At 37.8% G+C, this 17242-nt stretch overlaps 2 protein-coding genes across 3 annotated transcripts; both read left to right on the top strand.

The window, feature by feature from the left end:
* The first annotated feature begins 1106 nt into the window (after positions 1 to 1106).
* Positions 1107 to 8288, top strand: LOC114536577 (tropomodulin-2-like). Of its 2 annotated transcripts, none has more exons than XM_028557922.1 (9): positions 1107 to 1381; positions 3878 to 4029; positions 4428 to 4719; positions 5237 to 5338; positions 5903 to 6144; positions 6689 to 6772; positions 7252 to 7311; positions 7523 to 7667; positions 8185 to 8288. In XM_028557922.1, exons 2-9 carry the CDS (start codon positions 3943 to 3945, stop codon positions 8226 to 8228), a joined length of 1056 nt encoding a protein of 351 aa, XP_028413723.1. In that variant the 5' UTR covers positions 1107 to 1381; positions 3878 to 3942; the 3' UTR covers positions 8229 to 8288. The 2 variants fall into 2 exon arrangements, with proteins under 2 accessions (XP_028413723.1, XP_028413724.1); XM_028557923.1 differs by lacking the exon at positions 1107 to 1381 and adding an exon at positions 2517 to 2633.
* A 1596-nt stretch (positions 8289 to 9884) lies between these two features.
* On the top strand, positions 9885 to 15779 carry LOC114536541 (melatonin receptor type 1B-B-like). The gene is made up of 2 exons (XM_028557883.1): positions 9885 to 9933; positions 14704 to 15779. Exon 2 carries the CDS (start codon positions 14769 to 14771, stop codon positions 15732 to 15734), a length of 966 nt encoding a protein of 321 aa, XP_028413684.1. The 5' UTR covers positions 9885 to 9933; positions 14704 to 14768; the 3' UTR covers positions 15735 to 15779.
* Positions 15780 to 17242: the final 1463 nt, after the last annotated feature.

The raw sequence follows: 17242 nt of genomic DNA, 5'->3' as shown, positions 1-17242 counted from the left end.
ATTGATTAAAAAATAATCCTGGAGACAATAATTTTTTCGGGAATGCCGGCCATGATGGAAAAGTACTCGCCAGAATTAGAATTTCATGCAATGTCGAAAGTCGGTATATCATTGAACGGTTTTCCCCGATCTTTATAAGTGTGCATACAGTTTGCGCAAAGGTCTGTGCAAAACGAGCATGGATAAAAGATGCATGCAAATTTTATAAAAAACACATTATGCAAGGTCTCCGAAAATGAGCATCCATGCATAAAGATTGCGCGTGCAAAATTCAGTTTGCAATAATTGCGCATACAGGCAGACTTTGCAAAGATCTGTGAATGTGCAAAGTGAGCATTTATAGAAAATTGCATAGACATTGTGCCAAGTTCCGCCAGAATGAGCATCAATAAAGTCGTGCAAGCAAAATTCTACGCAAAAGTGTACATACCGCTATGCATACATGCCAAGACTGTACTAAAATAAGCGCCAATACATTGCGCATGCAAAATTTTGCAAAAGTCCGCAAGGCAGCACGAAATGTGCACAGAGGTCTGTTCCAAACTGTCGCATATAAATATAGACCACGGGAAGTCTGTGCAAAGCTAAGCCGTGAAAGCTCTTATTAAGTTTGCAAAGGTCTGCTCAAAGTCAAGAATCTTCCCTTTGTCTGCATTGAAATCGTGCATGATGCAACATGCACGATTTCGCTTTTCCATCACATTTTTCAAGCCGTGCATTCAGTTGTGATAATTTACAGATCACTCGTGAACAATTCATCTATTCTAGTGTTAATATCGCTGCAAAATAGATCACAGATTTTGCTAAGCTTATGGAAATCGAGAGACACAAAAATGTGGTGCCCCCCTGAAGGATTCCTTATGAGGGAAAATTTTCCCTATTTGTGTTCTAAAAAATGAACCTTTTACATAATTAAACAACGTGAAAACTGACGTTTGACAAAGACCGATACCAGTCTCAAATGGACACCACCGTAACGGAGGATTTTACCGATAATCCTTGTTCGCGACCAGATTATGGGTCAAAATTCCGGATGCATAAGAGGTGACCTTGTCCTTGGTCTGTAGAGATGAAAATTTTCAAAGACGTCAAACAATGAGGAATTTGCCTTCAAAACAGTGTGGAATATCCTGTTTTTATGTGACGGACAAACGACGATAGGTGAATATTCAAAAAAGCGTTACCTGCAGCGTTTAAAAGTGGCTATAAACACAGTTTTCATGCTGACAGCGTTTTAATGTAAAACTAAAACGATTATACCCTAGAGCCGCTTTTAAATAACGTCGCGCAAGCGAATGACAACAGCTTTGAGATGATAAGAGAATGTTCTGTAGAATTCATGGACCAGAAATTCTGAAGTCGATAGGTCTCTGTATTTCAGGTAAGTCTGAAGATTGGAAATACACAACTGTTTAAAACGTGAGGATTTTTTCAAAAAAATAACGCTTTTTTCCCTCGTACGTGTAAGCGCGTTAGTTATGACTTTTGGCCATCGGTTGTGACAACGTCAACAACATTAAAATTCGCCGGGTGATGACCTTCGAACTTGTGTTCTTTGATTGCTGTTTTATTATTTCGTCAAAAACTCCTCGTGCAAGATTTCCTTCCAATTACCCGCAATTCTATCTCTAAGTGATAATGCGCCTTTGTACATTTTGGAAACATTATATTCATTACAATTTGTCGACGATAAATTCTCTGGCTCTGCAAATCGATAACAGCCTTGAAATATATCATCTGGTTTTGAAGAGCAATGCTTGAAAAACTGCGTATTAGGTGTTGCACAAGCTGTACAATGCAACCGTAACTTAATTTAATGTTTCACTCAAAGCGATACAGTTTTCAGTTCAAAACCACGAGCATAATGAAGGTTCAAAAGTTCCTTAAATCGTGAGGTGCTTTTAAACCACTGGCACTGTGATTCCGCTAGAAACCTCGCTGTCTTTGCGCTATTGTGTCTGGCACTTCAAAACTCTTCGATTGAGGTCAAGTAGCTCATCTTTAGGTAAAAGTTTCACCCGCTTTTCTAAATTTACATTCAATTGTACGTTCTGCGTTGCTGTTCGCTTTTAAACTTTGTAAAATATAACTTCTGTTAATCCAGAAAAGATTCTTAAAAAACGAAGTAAAATCCCAACAGATTGATAGGGGAAAGGGTAATGAATTATGCTGCTTTTCAACAAGTCGTTTATCTCAAGTTAATCCTGCAGGCTACAGTCGCTTTGAGGAACGAAATAACAGTAAATACTGTACAAAAACAACAATGGCGCAAAATCATACATGTTTTCCCACGAGGTGATTGGGTTCATGTTATTGCTCAGAACTTCGCCTCACAGCTCGCGATACAATGATTGAAAATTTGACCTAATTGGCACTTGCTGTTTGTGTTGCTGATTGCGTTTCTTTCGAGTGTGTCGTATCGAGTTATTAATTGTTGAAAACAAAAGATGGATATCAAAACGCACAGTTTCCCTGCTAATGCATAATGACATGCAACAGTGTTCTAGACTATTCTACAAGGGTATTAAGTTTGGCTTAACAGTTGCGGTTCGAGGCATTCGTTGCTCGTCTATATCTGTGCTGTATATCTCGTTAATGTAGCCATTGCTGACGAATCCCACGTCTCAATTAAGGTGGGTTATGTAACGATATTTTCCATAGTGATTAATTAAGTGTAACAAAAGTTGCCCTATATCGTATATTGGAGATTATAATTTGACCACCGCCTCGTCGGTGCGATATATAAATAAAGAGATAAATAAATGGACCAGAACGCAGAATATGAAAGAGTGAAAGTTAGTCCTATCAATATAGCTCACTACATGACCTGAAGTGATATTTAACAACGCGTGCGATAAATTTTCATTCTAACTAAAATTGTTGGGATATTTTTCAAATTACTAAATGATGGTGCATTAACTCATCTAGTCTGTAATATTCCACGTAATTCCGTGTAAGTTCCGTTCAAAAGGTTATACTTGACTGTGCTGTGCTGTGCTGTACGAACTCAAAAACATCGAGCGTCTTTGCCAAAATTGCGTCCGGCGTGTGTGGGCCTTTAGAACTTTAATTGTGCTGAAAATCGTTGTAAGGGGGCGCCGTTGTTTCTTTTCATGTCGACTGTGCGACCTTTAGCAGATCAGTGGAGCACGTGTTGGAACGCCCATCATTCAATGTCGACTTGATAGAGTCAAAGACAATTTGGTAAAGAGGAAAGACTACTAGCAATGCGAGGGGCTGCCCCATAATCTTCAATTTTTCTCCCTGATCTCTCACATTGCTGAATGTTCGGGCTGTTCATATTCAGTCAAACCAACTCCTGCGCATCTATGAGGGACAGGGGGGGGAGAGAAAAGCCCAAGCGACTGTGTCGGGAGAACCCGTACAATATTCCCTGCAGGTATGACTGAGGTATGCCGGACCACACGACTTTCAGAATCGCATTAAAGGACACTAATCACAATATTCACATATCACATCACTACAGCAAGCGAGTCGAAGCATGCGTTGATTATTATAGTCAAACACTGCACCGAAAAGTGCGAATGAGGATAAAAAGATGGCATAATTAAGTAAATATGCATACTTTGTTTACTATGCTTTAACTCAAAACTTTGGCAGAAGTGAGATCTTTTGTTCTGGATTCTGAATGTTATCTTTTGAGGTTAAATTTCCTTCTACTGATGGTTATCTTGACATAGCGAAAAGTAGTCTTATCACCAGGTAATGCCGCTTGTACGTCAGAGCAGGGTCAGAGCATACCATTTGCGTGTTCCTGATTACTGCGCTACGAACCGCGCTAATCTGTTATAGTGTAATATCACGAGTTTGCGATGTGTAATTTTACCTCAGTGTAATATGGGTGATAATTTCACAGTTTAGAACTTCTAGTGAAGGTGAAAGCAGAATAAAGTGACGCAGCTTTTTCACGGAGTCACAGACATGGCTTCAGTTTCCATAGACGATTTATTGGAAGGTCTTTCAGCCGAGGAGTTGAAAGAATTGTCCGGAGACATTGACCCATCTCAGGTAAGGATATATTATTAGATCTAGAAAATCGATATGCTGGACTCGCCCGCCCCAGAAAGCAAGCAGAACATATTAGATCAAAATCTACATTTCGTCACAGAGAACTAAATTAGCAAATAAAGTTTTCCTCAAACCTATACCGTTCCTTGTGCTGTTCATAACCGCTTGATAAGAAAAGAGCTACTGGGAGAATACTTTTTGGTTGGATTTGAGGTCATGAGTTTCACAGCTTTAGGTATCCTAAACGTTAGTAAAACATGTAATGTCACATTCTGGAAACCAGTTAAATGACTCCACTGATCAGTAGAGATAAGCCTAAGACCGTCCACTGTTTAGTATAAACACACCATGGCAACTCCTGATAGCTTATCTCATGATTCTCATCCCTTCATGTTCAGCAAGGTCAATCTTCAGATGTTTCCAAGACCACCATCAGCTACTTCGATCGACCGAGAGCGGCCAAGAACAGATATGACATCAAATCCATGATATGCACCATGGAGAAGAAATCTCAAGATTCCATAGTCGGGGACAACTATCTGCCTCGCAAATACAGGGAATGGAAGAAGACGGGAAAGACAAAGGCGAAGCGGGAGAAGGAAGTTAAAAAAGAAGAAGAAGTGAAACTCCCGGATGAACTTGAGGCGATGATGAAAGATATGGACGATGAGGATATCAGTGAGATTGCAGGTGAGAGATGTGTTATTTTATTGCTAATTCTAATGGCTTTTAAGCTTGATATCAAATGTACACACGTAAGAATGGTTCAATATCCTGTCAACAAGGTTTCTTCGGCGATGTTGTAGCAATTATGTTGTCGTAACTTGTGTCATTCGACACATTTAACCGTAATAACCGTTAGTTAACCGTTATTTATAGTTAGTGAAAAGATTGGGGAATCAGAATTTTGGAGTTAAGCTACGATTTACCCACCTAAAACGTAACTAAGAGTTTTATACAAAATTACAGATGCATCCATACATCCAGTATCATCCACAAGTTTTAAAATTACCGTTGATGATAAACAAAACATCGTTAGCAAGCTTGCTAAGTTGTGTTTATTTTTACAATTTACTACATGCTGGGAACCTGGGCTTAAGACTGAAACTTCTCGAAGGTCTTTCTCATGCAAAATCAGTTGCCATGTAAGCCATCAGCATGTTTTCAGCTCCGAGGAGTTTGACAAACTTTGGCATTTCTACTTCAGCCGTGCTTGGCCTACACAGTCTTTTGACGCAACAGCAAAGTTTCAAAGTAGAAAGCGAAAAACTGGGGGAAGCTATCAAGAAATTTGGCCTCCGAAAACCAGGTGAGGGGAAGTAGAAAAGTGTATAGTTCAGCCGGTTCAGCACAACACTAGAAAATCGCACAGCTTACTTACAGACAAGCTTGCATGTATGAGTCAGTTTAACCAACAGCAAAGGCTCTAAAGTGGGAGGATGGAAACTGCATGTATGCATGGGAGAATCCATCAAGAAATTTGGCTTTTGAAAAGCGAATGCATGAGAATAGGAAGACAATGAGTGCAGCAAAGCACTAGAATACCGCACAAATTGCAGACAAGCTTAAGGTCTGTTCACACGATCCAATTTTGTTGGATCCAATTCACTTCTGATGGATGTTTTATAGTCTGTTGTCTTGTGATGTATATGAGCAACAAATCCACTGAAGCCAATGCACTATTGCTTCATCAATAACCGACTATATTCCATACGTCAGAAGTGAATTTTCCTTTCAAAACTAGTCGGGGAAAGTAAGACACCATGGTGTACAAGGCATTAGTACAAGTACGATACTTAGTGTACTGCAGGTACTTTTGCAAATAGTCATTTTTATTCTCGACGACATTTAACTGTGATTTGATTTCTTGTAGGCGTCGTTGAAGGGAAGAGGCCGAAATCAATGCCGGACATGTTGCAGACACCAGACACCGTGCAGATATCAGAGATCCTCAAAAGATTGAAGAAGACTGACCCAACTTTGACTGAAATTGCGATGAACAACTACAAGGATGTTGAGAGTGTGCTGATTGATATTGCAAGATTTCTTAGGAAGAATACTCATGTCAAGAAACTGTCCGTTGCAAATACGCAAATGAAACCCGCAGTTTGTCTGGTGAGTCGACATTCTACTACGAATAACAATCAAGTTGTGATGCACTGTGGATTGCAACGTCCGAAGTTATTTTATTCCTATAGCCATCTAATGCATGATAATATGGAAACCTGCTATACATTCCGTATCATTTTGCATTGATGTGACTGAAATCAGGTCTCAGAGCTTCGTTCTCAATTCGTATATGATATTCTCAGTATCAGTTTTCCTGACTGTTCAAATCCGGCACACAAACACGTTTTAAATCTCACTTGCAGCAACAAACATGCAGCCACATGCGTATGTAACTCATGATCTAGCTGATGAAAATATTTATGAAAATGCATTATGCATTAAGGCTACGTTCACGAAGGCCGGACGTATTTGGTACTGTGCTTGAATTCGTCCTGTTTCCTTATGTAAATACGTATTCCCTATGCAAAAGTTCATCCATTTTTACCGTGTAAACACCTGGCTGAATGAATTCTATAGCACGGTCCCAAATACGTCCGCGCGGTCCCGCGTGCATGAACGTGTATCCTAAGTATAATAATTTCCCATGCAGCATTTCATAGAAACAATGAAAGTGAACAAAACACTGGAAACTATCAACATGGAATCAAATTATTTAACAGGCGATGTCATTGCGGTAAGCTGTAAATAATTTCAAGATGAATGATTCCCATTCTAAATCCTAAGTAATCCCATTGGGGAAGAATTAACGCGACTTTTTAATCTACGTCCCATGAAATGTGATACACGACCTGAAGGTAAACTAATGACTAAGCAACCAGCAAAGTCGTTAGGTCTGAGCTAGGATCTTTAAAGGCTAATTTCCACTCAGGAAAAATCTCTTTTGGATCGGAACGGACAGGAAAATTTCCTTTGTCGGCGAGTTCTCAGGCGGCGTGTATACAAAAGAAACATTCCTGTCCTGTCCTGTTCAAGTTACAAAATGGTTCTTTCTTTGTCGTTGTGCTAAAATTATTACGTGTTGGTTTTGATCTAGGTCATGCATGTTTAGTGCATGCTTGTAATCTATACTCATCGTTATCTTTCAATATCGTGCATGGATCGTAAATTAAATTTTAAGTGGCTAAAGATTCATCGTATTATTTTCTAAATCAGAAGTTGATGCGTGTTTTAGAAGAAAATACAACACTTAAAGAACTGAGGCTTGCAAATCAGGCAAGTAATTTTGATGCATGCATGCATCAAGAAACCGATTTTTTTTGTAAACCATGCATAGCATATCAATAGATGCTAAATGAAAATCCCTGCCACTTTCCCCTGTTGTGTGATTGTGTTTATTATCGTTACTGTAGCATTAACAGCACAATAAGGTTTGCGTTAGTACAGCCTGGGTGAGATTGCTTATTTTGATTCTTTATATATGTAGGCTTGCACAAGTGGTTCGAAAGCCGAGCAAGCAATCGCAAAATCTCTCGACGCAAATCACGCTTTGAAGAGGTTTGGTTATTTCTTCGAAACCAGAGGTCCTATGATGTCTGTTGCAAAATCTCTTCTCAGAAATAACGACGAAGGTTCGTATAACATTCTAGGAAGGTAGCACGTTGTTGAAAAATGTCGGCTATCCAAAGGTTAATGAAATTATAGTTGATATTTCAGTGAGGAATGCTATATGAAGAACGAGATACATGCATAAATCATAATTTGAATTAGGAGAAAAATCCTTCTGCTTTTTAGGGTTAGCTAGTGACAAGTTAATTTAAACTCTTATTATAGTTAAACTCTATATTATATACGTTCAATAACATTCTAAAACCTCGAAGATATTATAGTTAGCTGTCAAATTAATAAGAAACACTTTTTCAACAGTTCTTGATTGACAGAATAGGCAAGTTTGCAATTGAATCTTTCTATCTATACGTCAATTTATTGTTCGTGGGCTTTTACATGCATGAAGCTATATTTTTTCTATTTTCCAAATCTGTCGTAATCATGGAACATCTATACAAGAAGATTAATAATCAATTCACTCGAAATGAGTTAGTAACTAACATATGACTGTTTTCTTTCTCGTTACATCCGTTTGTTTAGCGAGACAAAAAAGACGAAGCTACCACGAACTGGCAAATATGTAAGAAATTATCACTGACATTGGACCGAATTAGCGACAGAACTGCGGATTTTACGATGGAATTACTGGACGGTTTTGTTGTTGCATGTATGGAAGAGTGAGCTCAAGATTCATCAGTGAGTTGATGCGTCAAATCAAGTAATACCTGTTTTTCTCCACAGGGATAGAAATTATAGACTCCTTTTGGGAAACAAATTCACAGCTGTATGTAAACATCTCAAAACTGGGCTCCTGGCACTTGAGGCTGCTTTAATTAACGTCACGTCCGCGTCGTAGATTTGATGCATCTTAAACTCGCTTTGAGCTAGACATAAAACCAAGTTTCACGGCAAAGTTTCACCACAAGAATAGGAATTGTATCGTATCTAAACTTAGGGACGGAGTAAAATGGATTCTCCTTGACGGGTCTGCATCGTAGATTTGATGAATCGTTAACGCTCCTTGATATTTTCATGTTGGATAACAATTAATGCAAAAATATTCATTGAGAAAAGAAGATTCATAGTCTTCACTGATGAGTCTTGGAAAAAATAGATCAATGCATGTAAAGAAATAAGAATCTGTAAATATACATAATTCTGAGTGAGGGAAAGTCGAGGCACGTCTTAATATACAAAGCTAAATATGTAAATTTGTAATGAAATAATCATATTTTCCATGTATATATATAGTGTTGCCACACTGGAATATATATTTTGTCTATCGCTATATATTGGATCTTTTGACATAAAGATGATTTACATAATTATAGATAATTACAATCAACTGCAATAATGAACGTTTTTGTCCGGCGTTTTGTAGTGTTCACCGCTGCATGTTGCACCTGCAATATATGACGCACTCGTCAGTCCATTGGTGCTCCAGGCATCAGTATAATGTGCACTTACGAAGGCTGCATGGCAACTTACGAAAGTTACTCAATGGATAGTAATTTTGTTATAAATTATCGTAAAAATGCTTGAGTAGCAATAAAATTGCAGTTTTGAAGCGAAAAATCCATAAGGTTGATCAGGGCCGTAGCTAGAAGCTTAATTGGGGGGGTGCATATTCATATATTCGTCTTATGCCCGAATGATTTCTTTTGTATGCTATTGTTCCTATGGTATATAAACATGAATATATGAATATACACCCCCCCAATTAAGCGGTCTAGCTACGGCCCTGAGGTTGATGTCCAGTTTAAGAATATCGCGGTTTCATCATCAAAGTTATATCGAACGACTGTCAATTATAGAGCGATTGCATGGAAACTATCAGATGGATAGCGTGAAACTAACAGGAAATATCAGGAAGGGCTATAGGGTATATACCAAGGCATAATTTTAGTTTGTATATATTATACATATAGCTTAGCCATACGCTAATTTCACATCTCATAAACTATATAATATAAGTAACTGTATAGAATATATTCACAGATCAGGTCACTTTAATATATGGTGTGAAATATTCATTAAAGTATATACTTGCGTCAGTGGATGGGCCATTTAGACTGATTGTCTCCCATGTGCGACAATGCATGAAAAGAAATATAATTATCCAGAAAACTGTTAAATGCACATGTTTCATAATTTATTGTGCCCACGTTCGGGGAAAATCGCTTTTTAAATCCACGAATTTCAGCCGTAGTTATAACGTCGCTAAAACGGTGTTCATGCAACAGATATCTTCTATATAGACTGAAAGAGAATAATCAGGAACTGGCTGTGGTAAGTCGTGTTGCATGAAACATTTTGTTAAGACGATGATTACTTTTAACATCGTGTCAAAATCTAATTCAATGTTATACATCACCTAAAACTAACTTTAATAATGAATGTAAATTATTAAAATAAACTGACATGCAGGCGTCGTCTTCAAACTTTGAAAGATTATTTCCATTCCTGTATCCGAAATGTCTTAATTCACATTTTCGACGGCGCGTGAAATATAGAGTGTTAAAAACTGTAAATCACTTATATTCCCCAAGTTAACAATACTTCTGACCGTTAGCAGGATATGGCTCGAAATAAAATGAAAATTCATTTATAAATCATGAGACTCACTGAACTCCGAGTAAAATTCTGCTTGTGCGTGCATGTACATGCCTTTCCAGTTTCCAGGGAAAAGGGAAAAAACATAACGCTGCGTGTATATATATATATAATAGCTCAACTTGTGCACGCAGTGACAGTTGTAAAACAATAAAAGTGTACATGTCAAAATGTTTATATAGCTACTATATATAAGTTCTTGATATCTGCAAGTATAAGTAACACTGAAAAAGATGACGTGAAAGTGTTTATAGCTATAAAAGTGTGTTTATAGCTGAGTAATCAACTGTACAGACAAACGACAATATATTATATATCAGTATATCGCTGACTTTCAAATATAGTTACATTAGCCAGTGAATATGCCAGTGAAAAAAAACTGTTGCAAAAGCAATAAAAAGACAGGACTTTATAGCTGCATGTATATAGTTATCGACTGTGCAGAATATTTAATATCTCTACATGCATCACAGTGCAATCATGACTTTCACAGTGGATTCTCACGAGTTTTTTTATCTTTATTTAAATCTTGTATTCTCCTCTAGAATCTTGCATAATCCTACAATCAGCATATATTCCATGCAACTATACCTCGGGACAGACTTTCATTTATTGATGATTTTAATGATAGGAGTTTTTCCTCATGTATTTGCATGTCATGCATATAGGAAGTCTTTGCCGGATGTCCCATGCATAATATATATATCTTACCGCATGCACTGATTTGTTCCCTCTTGTATGTATAATATTCTTTACTCCGTCTTGCGTAGGCATATAAGAGAGCGTGGATTATATCAGTATATCTTTGCCCTACGGCAAAGGACAATTATAATATCAGCGGTAGAACTTAGGGTTGATAAACTGATACAAAACTATATAAGGGTAAAGGGTATATCAGCCTGTTTAAAACCGCCATTATATTGTGTTTATAGTCTAGTTTCCATCAAATAGGTTAAGATAACATACATGCATGAAATCGTTTATATATATATACGAAGAGTAATGATTTGCTTTTATCAGACGTGAAAGAATATAATCAATGTCTGAATATTTAGGACCTATAAAATGGGCCATTCATTTTAAAGTACGAAACTATATCCTCCGTGTTCCTCTTATCAATCATAGCAATCGAATTCTCAACCTGCAAACAAATTAAAGTAATCTTATAGTTATATAAATTAATCTTGGCTGCTATATACGTGCATGAATATCATCTACTGATAACGGAGAAAAATAGAAAAAAAGATTTTTCAGAAAAACCGTCATGGCCATGTATATACATATTCGCAACTAGACGTAGAGCCAGCAGCTGCAGCAATTATCGATAAGGCATGATACCGAGGGTATTGTGGAAAAATAAAGCTTAATTGCTCTAGCGAATGTTTATGCAAATACTACGCGCTTTGAGAAGAAACCTATTTTACGCGCAGCAAGACTTCGCGGAGAAATATTTTGTGAACAATTGCAAATTCAATGTATATATAGAAATCGCACCAAGCGGCAATCCAGCTGTGTCGGAAAGAAAGCAAGGTTGAAATAACCAAGTCCAACTGCTGCGGATATTCTCTGATTTATTTACGAAAATAATTCGATATTTCAAATGGTTTGCTGGGATTTTCAAGCGAGGTAAGGGAGTATAGAAGCTTGCTGTATTTCCAAGCGAAATTTTAGCGTTGTTAGAGAAAACGTTGCTTTCATGGTAACACATAATTATATTATACCTGTCGTGATATGACGAGGCTGAATGTTATAACATGGAGCGACTGGTTTCACAGTTTCGAGACGTAAAAATGGAACTATAGCGGTTTTATGGACACCCGTTACATGTAACGAAATAATGAACAATGAATGTAATTATCAGGGTGTATTATTTTCTGTACATGAAAATTATTATATTTATATATATTCGTATATGTGATTGGGCAGTTTGGCCTCCCTTGATGAGCTAAACTGTATAAATCATGTTCATAAAAGTTATAGTCACTGAGCTTGCTGGCCTTATTTATGTATACGATGTTGAAACTCGGTCCCGAAATATCTGTACCTACATCACAGGGAAGAGCAACGTGTACTGATGCACATTGTTAGTGAACTTTAAAAGTTCTATCATCAGCCAATTCTAGATTTTTCATTTAATATAACCCAAGTCTAAACAAGCATGTCTTTTCCCAGTATGTTGACCGTGTGTTTTTCAAAACATATTTAGCTGAATAGGTGATTTAAATGGGATATGTTAATCGAGATTTTAACTCTCCAATTAGTGTTGCAAAATCAGTAAAATTTGCTGTTCATCGACGAATCAATGGCGCTATCAAACCGATCATTCAAAGCGGCTCAAATCTTTCTCAAAATCGGGAAGAAAAAGCGCTAAAACACTTAATCTTAAACGATTTACAAGTTGTGATAAGCAGTCAGCAAGGCTAAATTGATCGTTGATGTGAGGATATAGTCAGCGGTGCAGTCACAACTGTGTTTTAACTCGTTTATCGCGAGGCGAAAGATTTCACAAAAACCGTCCTCCATTGATCGAGGTAGCTGATTAATAAATCTGTGTTGTTGACGCGCTAAGTTCGGCACAATACTGAAACTGTGACTCAGTTGGGCATCCGATGTTTGTATTTAATAAAGGCTTGTTTTAATATATCCTAAGCCGTCAAAATTCGTTATATTCGTCGTAATTTGCAGTAATTCAGTTTCGGTATCCCAAATTATACACGTCGTAACAGCAAATGACAACGTATTATACAACATGCGAATTACGGCGAATTATTTGACGAAAACGATCTTCGAAGCATCTTTAATTACTCACTGATAAAGAGAACTAAACAGTCGGGATTTCGACGACTGTTTAAAGATGTCAAACATTTTGTACTCTTCGCCACAAACTAAAGACCTATATCCGATACTGCTTAATTTTTGTCGTATTTTATCCACAGATAATTCGGGTTAAGTATATAAGCCGATGATAAATACTTAATAGTTACACATCAACGGCGATGTGTTGAACATGTTTAGGAAAATGGTTTGAATATTGGCAGGCACCATGCAGTGTTCGGCGCTCATGTCTGAACACAGCTTCGCATCGTGGCAAATAATAGCGTTCATGTACAAAGTCTAAAGCCAGAGGACGCGATAGTTCACGCACCCCATTTTTCTCAACTGTTAATTTCTAGCTTGGACTTAAAATGTGTTTATGATTTCCAACTTGAGATGAAAACCCTTAAAGGACGTTCACCCCACCCTGATATAGGGGTCATTTTTCACTCTCGTGTCCTTTTTCCTGCATGCACCAGAGCCCGAGGCTGAAATCAAATTTTGAACGGAAACTGAGCCGGCTATACATTTGGTCAATTTAGTTAAAATAACTTTATCATGCATGCATATAATGAAAGTTTAGGTGCATGATTCCAATATCTTTACAATATCACCCAGGTTTCCAATAAACTTCGTTCAATTTCATTTAAATTTTAACCCTCATTTCCTATCGTTTGCTTTCTAATATGACGATGCTTCCAGTCGCTATAGGAACTGATTGATGATAAAATTGTATTCATTGGTATATTTCAAAATTATTTGCCCAAAACAAACATCCATTATACAGAACAACGATTCGGCATTAGAATAGATTCCTAATATCAACAGGTACTGACATGCAAATATATAGATATCACATATAATACTTGTCCACAAATATCGTGTAACGCAAATGAATGTGTGAATTTGATATGACGATTGCAGAATGCAGTATATTATATAACATGGAGCCTTTCAAAGCATCGTTAAATCAAAGAAAATAGATTGTATTTCATTACCAGGAAGGTTTGTATGCTTATTTTGTAGTACTTTCAGTAAAACAAATCTTTTAATGGCGTAATCCGTTATTGAAAACCGCAAACAATACAGACAGTTCTTGCATTCGCCTTGGTAAAAAACTTAAATACTCATGCAAGGTAATATACGCAAGTGAGCTAGTGAGATGATTTCTTTTTCAAACCTAGGCAACAAATACACCTGCTTTACTATCGAACATCCTTATTTTACCTTTTTTGCCATGGCCTGCAAATTCCCAACGGGTCGTGTTTCTCTTGTTAATTAAGAAGGCGTTGGAAACAATACGAATTACTGTGGCTTGTCCCATCGTAAACTATATACTAGTATAATTATAAAGTTTTAAAACTAGCAGAGATCTATTGAAATCGCGCCGTTCGAAATCCTGTTCGAAATCCTGATGAATTCGGGAACACAACTGACAACTTCTCGGGTTTGATGTCATTCATGTTCGTACGCAAGAGTTTTGACCAAAGGGAAGAATGGTCTTGTCGCGAAACGGGTGATTTTTAGTGGATATTGGCTATAATTTTGTGACTTCTTCGGTACAATGCCACCCTTTGTAACGTGTAAATCGATTAAAATGCGTTAACTTCAAAACGTCTTATTCTTTTCTAGGGTTTGATAAAAATCCACGCGTTTCGGCGAACCGTGGGGATAAACTGGGACGATCAGTGACACTAATGACCACAGTGGGAGTAATAGTTGTTGAAACCATCTTTCTCATTCTGATATGCGCCGGTGCATTGACTGGAAATGTTATGCTTTTTGTGCTTATTGCAAAAAACCCACCGCTTCAAACCAAAGGAAATGTATTTATCCTGAATCTAGCCTTTGCTGATTTACTGGTTGCTGTCGTCAACATGCCTGTAACCATAGTGACAGTTATAGCGGACGATTGGATCCTAGGGGAAAACGTATGTCTGGCTTCTGGATTTTTTACACTACTAACGTTCGTGGCATCGTGCATGGCATTGACTATGATTAGCGTGAATCGTTACCACGCGATATGTCATTGGACCTCTTACCACGAGAAGTACACGCATGGAAAGTGCGTGATATACATTGGCATTGTATGGGGAGTTACGATAGGACTCTCCCTGCCGCCGTTTTTTGGCTGGGCGAAATTCGCTTACGATGAAGGGCAGAGTTATTGTTTTGCTGAATGGGGCATGAGCAAGTCTTATACGTTGTTTATGATCGCTGCTTGCCTGTTTGGACCAATCAGTGTCATGTCCTATTGTTACGCAAAGATTTATAGGTTTAAAAAGCAGAGTGGCATTCGTGTTCTGGCGGCTGGGACTGCGAGCGACTCGAATTCAAACGAAATGCATACGGTAACTGGGACGTATGCTAGTGGAGAGCTGGTCTCCAACGCTTCATCTCGAAACGATCGCAAGCTCAGTCGAACGATCATGACGCTAATCGTCGTATTCGCATTGTGCTGGTCACCTTTTGCGATAATCATGATCTTGCAAGTGTTTTTCTCCGTCGATGTGCCGCGATGGGCTGACTTCATTTCGCTTGTGCTCGGCTATATGAACAGTTTTTTAAATGTTTTTGTATATAATGCTACGAACAAGGCGGTCAGGCAAGGGTATAGAAAATTATTAGGCTGTAAACCAAACAGAGTTGACATTGGCGGTTGAACGATATTGTACTTCGCGTGTGGGCCTCCACAGACTAGGGATTAAGTTATCGACAACAGTAAACAAGTCCGATAAAGGATTCCACACGGCACTGGCGTTAAAATACTGATTTAGCAACCGAAATAGCGCGGAGATTAAACAACTAAAATAAAAGTTTTTACACTAGAAAAACGCCAAAAAATGAGGCCGTTGACAACTATTAGTTGTCGACAACTACGTATAGTCTCGCAGTTCGAAAAGGGAAACTGTTTAGTTGCCGACAACTTGCGCGACAGACTACGTTTTTTAGTTGTCGATACGTTTTAGTTTTCGATCACAACTGAATAGTTGATCACAACTAAATTCCTAGTCTGTGGAGGCCCTGATTCAACAAAATGTTGTCCAACCAAAACATCAAACAAGTTATTTAAACTCTGAGCGCGTGAGAGATGATGCATTTTGTTCTCTCAGATTTGTTAACTGAAATCTGCTTTATAAGACCCACGACAAACTGAAAGGAGATGACGTCCCGCATTATAAAATCAACCGGCTTCAAATGTTATTTTCTGACCTAAATAGAGCATAAGGTATGAGGTACTATCTGATTTCTTTCACGCTCAAAGTTTAGCCGGGGCTCACTGTACCGATCGGTCAACCTTTATTGAATTAGCTGTAAAATAGAAATGGAAAAGTAGATCAATTTAAATTTATATTGCTAAATAAAAATAAACTGGAACCTTTTTTTCGGGTCACCTCGGGCGATCTCGGTGTCGGACGTAATCTATTCAAATGCCGTTTATTTTATACTATAGTAAGTAGGTCATGAATATTTCTGTGTGCTACATGCAATCTTGGGCAAACCCTTCTTCCAAGACGATTGCTCGCAATATTTCGCACGAAGTCAAAGTGTCGAAACTCGAAATACGTCAGGTCAGCGGTAAATGCATTAAAAACGAGGCAATGAAGTTTATTTGTATTGCAACGAGGAAGAAAGATTTTATCCATTCTTGTTTCTTGTCATGCAAATGATCCCATAGCCTCGTATCGAAATCAGATACCAGCTGCAGCTGTTCTGTACTATGGACGTTTAATATAACTTAGGTCTTTATCACATGACGGATGAAAAGGCGTACGCCATTCTTTGCTATCGTTAAAAGCCGGAAAGGATCGGATCTGGTATCTCGAGGGATCCGAGAGACGACGATAGCGAAAAGTAGTCTGTTGGAGAAAAAATACTTAATATAATGAGAAATCCTTAAGATAATGCGTTTAAAAAACACCGAGAGAAAGGCGGCGATAAAAAGATCCGGATATTTTAAATATGGTTATGTGATAACACCTGACCGGCGTCCGGCAACGCAAGGCGATTTTTGTGAATTTTTCAGTTCTCAAAATCAATTGTTTTATCTTTTTATAATATTCTTGACAATTACTGAAGGATAGCACATTTAATTTCCACATGTATAGGATGCATGTGCTTAAAATTTACTTCTAGAATTGAATTTATTTGCTCCTAAAAACTGATAATT

The sequence above is a fragment of the Dendronephthya gigantea genome, unplaced genomic scaffold (genome assembly GCF_004324835.1).
Source record: "Dendronephthya gigantea isolate DGI-Jeju-01 unplaced genomic scaffold, DenGig_1.0 000140F, whole genome shotgun sequence".
In the NCBI taxonomy this organism is placed as follows: Eukaryota; Metazoa; Cnidaria; class Anthozoa; order Malacalcyonacea; family Nephtheidae; genus Dendronephthya; species Dendronephthya gigantea.
Note: the sequence above shows the minus strand (reverse complement) of the source record. Positions and strands in the feature narration are given on the sequence as shown.

What these genes read in the sequence shown, in the direction of transcription:
- LOC114536577 (XM_028557922.1), top strand. Translation starts at nt 3,943, where the DNA reads ATGGCTTCAGTTTCCATAGACGATTTATTGGAAGGTCTTTCAGCCGAG. An exon ending in TGAAACCCGCAGTTTGTCTG is followed by an intron (nt 6,145 to 6,688) that starts GTGAGTCGACAT and finishes TTTCCCATGCAG; the next exon opens with CATTTCATAGAAACAATGAA. An exon ending in TCTCAGAAATAACGACGAAG is followed by an intron (nt 7,668 to 8,184) that starts GTTCGTATAACA and finishes CCGTTTGTTTAG; the next exon opens with CGAGACAAAAAAGACGAAGC.
- LOC114536541 (XM_028557883.1), top strand. Translation starts at nt 14,769, where the DNA reads ATGACCACAGTGGGAGTAATAGTTGTTGAAACCATCTTTCTCATTCTG.